The 6,398-nt window shown below is 47.4% G+C and overlaps 3 protein-coding genes across 3 annotated transcripts; all 3 read left to right on the top strand.

Moving 5' to 3' along the window:
• Positions 1-1,250: 1,250 nt before the first annotated feature.
• Positions 1,251-3,247, top strand: LOC105556904. The gene is made up of 3 exons (XM_012004014.1): positions 1,251-1,622; positions 1,673-2,171; positions 2,277-3,247. Exons 1-3 carry the CDS (start codon positions 1,251-1,253, stop codon positions 3,245-3,247), a joined length of 1,842 nt encoding a protein of 613 aa, XP_011859404.1.
• A 17-nt stretch (positions 3,248-3,264) lies between these two features.
• LOC105556903 lies at positions 3,265-4,416 on the top strand. Its single transcript, XM_012004013.1, has one exon. It carries the CDS (start codon positions 3,265-3,267, stop codon positions 4,414-4,416), a length of 1,152 nt encoding a protein of 383 aa, XP_011859403.1.
• Positions 4,417-4,661: 245 nt separating this feature from the next.
• Positions 4,662-6,004, top strand: LOC105556902. The gene is made up of 2 exons (XM_012004012.1): positions 4,662-4,810; positions 4,924-6,004. Exons 1-2 carry the CDS (start codon positions 4,662-4,664, stop codon positions 6,002-6,004), a joined length of 1,230 nt encoding a protein of 409 aa, XP_011859402.1.
• Positions 6,005-6,398: the final 394 nt, after the last annotated feature.

Here is a 6,398-nt window from a genome sequence, read left to right as displayed (position 1 = left end):
TCTCTTTTCTTTTCTTATAAGGTCCGTAATAGCGGACAGGGACGATTTTGTTCCCCAGTAATAAAATATTTCGTTTTCTTTTTCATCTTTCCTCCTTTCTTTCTTTAGTTATTATTAATTTTGTATCCGTGTTTTCGCGGTTGCTATAAGGTAATTAAAGTGGATATAGCGTTGCAACGGAGTACGATGATGATAGCGACGCAACTGAATCCCAGTGATTAATGGCACGCTACTGAGTACTCCCACAGAAACCAATGCTTTCCACCCACGGGTAAAGCAAACGGGAGGAGGAACACCACGCAATTCCGTGTGTGCCAGAGCAGGACACCGTTACCTCCCCTCCCCACTAATTAATTTGTGCGATTAACAACTTATCCATGAGTGCCTTCCGCAGGAAGCCCGATCATGGGCCGGTCCCGCCGCTCGGGGCGGCAGCGCCAATTAAGGCGCCTGGTCAGAGCACACCACCAGGTGCGGGTGTTTGACCCGCGGGTATTCGAGGTGTACCCCCGTACCGCTCCTGTACCCGAACCCCGGGAGAAACACCACCCGCCACCTCCTCCTCAGCAACCTCAGCCTCCTCCGCCTCAGAAGCTTCCTCCCCCGTACCCTCAGCCCCCTCCTCCTCAGAAGCTTCCTCCCCCGTACCCTCAGCCTCCTCCCCCACAGAAGCTTCCTCCTCCGTACCGTCAGCCTCCTCAGAAGTTTCCTCCCCCACGTATTGAGAACCTCCAACCACCTCCTGTCCGCCCACCCCCGCCTACCTCCGGCGAGCACTGCCCTCAGCGGGTGTGGAGGCCGCGGCCTCCTATTACCCCTCCACCACGGGCACCTCTGGCCGCGATCCCCGGCCCAACACCTTCGCTCGCGTCAAGGGAGCCGGCGATAGCCCGGGCACCGACTGCTCGTCCGCGGGTGGTCTCGGACGTACCACTCCAGCGGAGGATAAAAATTATCCGCCCTCACGTCAACACCCCCAAACGGGGGCGGAATATGCCCTTGCTATAGGCCTCTTCCCCTTTGTATACACCCTGTACATACTCATGTAAATAAAACAACCATACAGACCACACTCACACACACTCATTTATACACCCACACATGCGCACGCTGAAACTTCTAACCCTCTCTCCTCCTTCCCTGCCTTTCCTCTCCTTGTCGGAGATTTTCTGACGTCCCCGCCCAAAAATTAGAAACCGCGGGACGTAACAAATGCGACAAATAAGGGGCTGAAGGTCAAGCTGCCAACCATGAACTTTCCCAATTTCGACGGCAATCCGGAAAAGTGGTTAGAATACCGGGATAGCTTCCAGGGTCTCATAGATGCTAATCGCGATTTAACGAATATTCAACGCATGTATTACCTCAAATCGTCTTTAAAGGGAAAGGCTGCCGAAGTCATACAATCTCTCGAGTCATCCGCTGAAAACTACACGATAGCCTGGAATCTTTTAACAAAAAGATTCGAGGATAAACGCGCAATAGCTAGCAGACATTTGCAACTGTTATTAGACATTCCCGTAATGCAAAAGGAATCGGGAACACAATTGAGACAGACCCTGGATAGCATTTTACGACACACTCGAGCGTTAGAATTCCTCAAGGTCAATACCTGGGATTCAGTAATTAATCATTTAATGATTGCGAAATTGGAGCATCAACACGCCGAGAGTGGCGGACTCACATCAAAGATAAGGACGACATCATGGTTGCCAGCTTGACCGACTTTCTCGAAGAAAGGTGCCTCATAGTTGAACCCGAAATTAGTAAGGCCGGTGCGGATAAAACACAGTTGAACAAAAATACATCGCAGCAAAAACGGCCAGACAAATCAGCGGCATTCACGAATACAACCAAAGAGAATCGACACAGTCGAAAATGTAGTTTTTGCAACGAAGAATCGCATTCAATGTACTCTTGTAATAAATTTAAGGAATTGCCAGTCCAGCAAAGAGTAAGCGCGGTAAATGAGAGAAAGCTCTGTCGTAATTGTCTGCGACCAAACCATTTAGCGAGAGCATGTCAGTCGTCCAATTGCAAACGGTGCAATGCTAGGCACAACACGTTATTGCATCCGAGCGAGCAGACCGAAGGTGTGACCAATACTTGTAAAACAGACGTTAAGGACTTAGGTTCCGGGAACGCGGAGAAACGTGATTCAAGCGTAAATTGTACGAGCGTCGATATCCCTGGGCAATCTAGGGTGTTGTTGTCCACGGCTCGGGTGTGGATTTACGATTCATCTGGTAAGATGCACGAATGTTGATTATTGTTAGACTCTGCATCGCAATCGAATTTCTTAAGCAAGGCAATATGTGAACGACTAAAATTGGCGACGCAGAAGTACAGTTGTTCAGTGGCGGGTTTAGCGTCCACCATTAACGTCACAGAGTCCGCATCTACTGTGATTCAATCAAAGCGTACGGCGTATCATACTAAGATCAATTTTTTAATAATCGAGCGAATAATTGATAGGTTGTCGGATATTGATGTTGCGCACTTACGCTTCCCGGATAATATCAGACTCGCCGATGACAGGTTTTATATGTCCGACAAAATTGACAGCATCTTGGGAACCAGCATTTTCTGGAGTTTGTTGTGCATCGGCCAAGTTCGGCTCGGCAGATTCCAGCCAACACTTCAAAAAACCCATCTTGGATGGATAGTGTCCGGAAGCGTCACCGACCAAGGGCAACATAATTCCTCTGTGTGTTGTTTCTCCTCCGAAGTGCAGCTTCGTGACGGCCTCGAGGGATTCTGGAAGATTAAGGAAGTTGACAAGGCTCCAGTTGCGTCAAAGGATGACGAGGACTGTGAAACACATTTCCGGGAGACACACCAACAAGACGATACAGGACGTTTCATGGTCAGCTTTCCATTCAAGGGTCATACCGATGAGTTAGGAGAATCGTACGACGGTGCTTTGAAGAGATTTTACAAACTAGAGCAACGTTTCAATAGAGATCCACTGAAGGAGGAGTACGTACGCTTCATGGAAGAATACATCACGCTCAACCATATGACGATTGTCAACGAAGGGCAAGACGAATCTTCAATCGCACATTACATTCCACATCACCCAGTCGTGACCACATATAATGACCGACGCAAACTTCGGGTGGTGTTTGATGCTTCTGCCAAAACCTCGTCAGGAAAATCGCTAAATGACATTCTACTAGTGGGCCCCACCATCCAACAAACTTTGTTCTCCATTATATTACGGTTTCGGCAACATCAACGGTTCTAACGGCGGACGTGATAAAAATGTATCGCCAAGTCAACATTACCGAAAGGCAAAGGAATTTACAGCGGATCTTATGGAGATCAAGCAGCGACGGGCCTGTCCAAGCATATACGCTAAATACGGTAACATACGGAATAATAGCGGCACCGTTCATGGTAATTAGAGCATTACAACAGACAGCGCATAACGCACATGTATCTCACCCAGACGCGGCTCGAGTGATCCTACGCGATTTTTACGTCGATGACCTTCTGACCGGTCACGATGACCTAGATCAACTTCGAGTACTCAAGGACGAAATCACGTCGGTGTTGAAATCTGGCGGTTTCGAATTGGCAAAATGGAGGTCCAACGAGCCAACGTTATTTAAGCATGACATCGAAGACGCGGTGAGAATCAGTCCCAGTGAAGAAGAGGTCAAAACCCTTGGCCTGCTTTGGAAACCTAATCGCGACAGTTTACAATATCAAGTTATCATACCCCGTATCAGCTCCAAGGTGACGAAGCGTACAGTGCTATCCGTCATAGCGCAAATATTCGATCCGTTGGGGTTGGTCGGACCGGCCACGGTCAAGGCAAAATTACTTCTACAACGGCTGTGGCAGCGCAACATAGATTGGGACGAATCATTGCCTCAGGATCTACATCATAAATGGATTGCATACGTCGCAGAATTGGAATCCCTCAATGACATCGTCGTCCCTCGAGTCATCATTTGTCCTAACCCTGAACTCGTAGAGTTGCATGGGTTTTCAGATGCATCGGAAGGCGCTTATGGCGCTTGTGTTTATCTGCAATCAATCAGCAGAGAGGGTGTCGTCACCATCCGCTTGATTTGTGCAAAATCTAAAGTGGCCCCACTCAAGACTATCTGCATCCCACGCCTGGAATTATGTGGAGCTTTGTTGCTGTCGAACTTAGCGAAATCGGTGTTACAGGCGCTTACTATACCATTAACGAACAGATATTATTGGTGTGACTCTACAATCGTACTGGCGTGGATCCGTGGCGAGCCTCACCTTCGAAAAACTTTCGTAGCTAATCGACTGACTGAAATTCAGCAGATGACGGATCAAGAACAATGGCATTATGTCAAGTCAGAACATAACCCGGCGGATGTAATTTCGCGGGGAATCAGCCCCAAGCAGCTAAAGGATTTGCATCTTTGGTGACACGGGCCCGAGTGGTTAGTGCATCCCGAAGAATATCTCCGTCAGCCTATTCCAAAGCCCGCCGGTACAGATCTCGAAACCAAACGATGCACGGTGTTGGCCACTCAAACCATTGAGGCAAGCCGGGTTTTAGAGCGGTACTCATCTTTGTCAAGGCTTAAACGAGTTTGCGGTGGAAAATTAATCACAAGTCTGCGAACTCTCGGCGTAACGGTCCGCTGACGGTGAGCGAGCTCGATCAGGCAATGGCCACTATCCTCCGACGAGTACAGTTGGAAGGATTTAGTCGAGAAATACAAGATTTACGTTCTAAGGAGCGAGTTAATCACGATAGCTCGCTGCTCACACTGTGTCCATTCCTAGATGGCGACGGACTTATTCGAGTGGGAGGGCGGTTGCGAAATGCCCAGATTCCTTATTCGCGCCGACACCTAATTATTTTACCGTGTAGACATCACGTTACTACGCTAATTATCCGCGACGCTCATTATCGGTCATTACATTCAGGAGTACAAGCATTGTTATCAAGATTACAAGAATCATTTTGGATCATATCGGCGACGTCAACGTGAAGAAGGTCCTCCACGGATGCATCGTGTGCTTCAGATCGAGACCTACTCCAGCACAACAAGTCATGGGAGACCAACCAGATAAGCGCGTTACCTGTCATCGAGCGTTTTTGAACGTCGGATTAGATTATGGAGGCCCTTTTTACCTCAAATTGAGTCGCAACAAAACATGTAAGGCATATTTTTGCTTATTTATATGCATGAGCACAAAGGCCATGCATTTGGAGTTAACTACAGACTTGACTACTCATGCATTCATTAATGCACTCAAACGTTTTATTGCCCGCCGTGGGATGTGCAGTAACATCTATTCCGACAACGGTACAAATTTTAAAGGCGCAAATCACGAGTTGTGCGAGTTATATAAATTTATAAGCGAACAATCCCATCAGGCAAAAATCAACCACTTCTGTACGGAACAAGCCATTCAATGGCACTTTATTCCTCCGTATTCCCCCCATATGGGCGGGTTATGGGAGGCAGGGATTAAGTCGGTGAAGACACATCTACGCAAAATTCTAAGCGAAGCTCGGTTGACGTACGAAGAAATGTATACGTTAACTCAGGTGGAGGCCGTTCTTAATTCCCGACCACTGACACCTATTTCAAATGATCCCACCGATCTTACATCACTAACCCCCGGGCATTTTTTGATCAGAGAATCACTTACTTGCATACCAGACCGCGATTGGTCGGAAGTACCCACTAACCGACTTACCCGCTTTCAATACATCGCTAAATTAACTCAGCATTTTTGGGCTCGGTGGTCCACAGAGTATTTGTCACATCTTAATCAAAGATACAAGTGGAATAGAGGTGACCGCTCATCAGTGGTCGAGAAAGGAACGATGGTCATTTTACGAGACGAGAATACGCCGCCTATGCAATGGGCATTAGGTAGAATCACAGAGTGCCACGAAGGTCGTGATGGCAAGGTGCGAGTAGTTAGCATTAAAACCGCTCAGGGAATTAAAAAACGGGCAATCGCAAAGATTTGTATCTTACCGATAGAAAGTTAAGTTTCGTTTTTATTTACTCATGTATGTATGTTTTGTTCCATTTAGCATTTATGTCTCATTTATGTATCTCAATGTTATTTACGTTAATTAGTTCAGAGTTATTTTGAAGCCTGTGACTTCAAGGCGGGCGGCATGTTAGGATCGTTGCCAAGATCCTGTTGAGATCATTCTTAAACAGTAGGCGATTACATTATAACCGTTCGGATCATTTTTTGTTTGGCGCGCTTTGCGTCGCGCATGATGGTACGCGCAGCGTGCGCTTTGTTCTTTTGTTTTCATAAGAAGGAAGAAGTAGTGCCGTAAGTTATGGCGGCGAGTGAACAACGGCGTTAGGACGGAAGCACGATTTACACGATTAAGTTTGTCCTGTGTAGAGCCGCTAGAGACAATAAAC

This window comes from Vollenhovia emeryi, unplaced genomic scaffold (genome assembly GCF_000949405.1).
Source record: "Vollenhovia emeryi isolate VEMERY1.0 unplaced genomic scaffold, V.emery_V1.0 DF939717.1, whole genome shotgun sequence".
In the NCBI taxonomy this organism is placed as follows: domain Eukaryota; kingdom Metazoa; phylum Arthropoda; class Insecta; order Hymenoptera; family Formicidae; genus Vollenhovia; species Vollenhovia emeryi.
The sequence above is the reverse complement of the archived record's forward strand: the minus strand, read 5'-3'. Positions and strand labels throughout refer to the sequence as shown.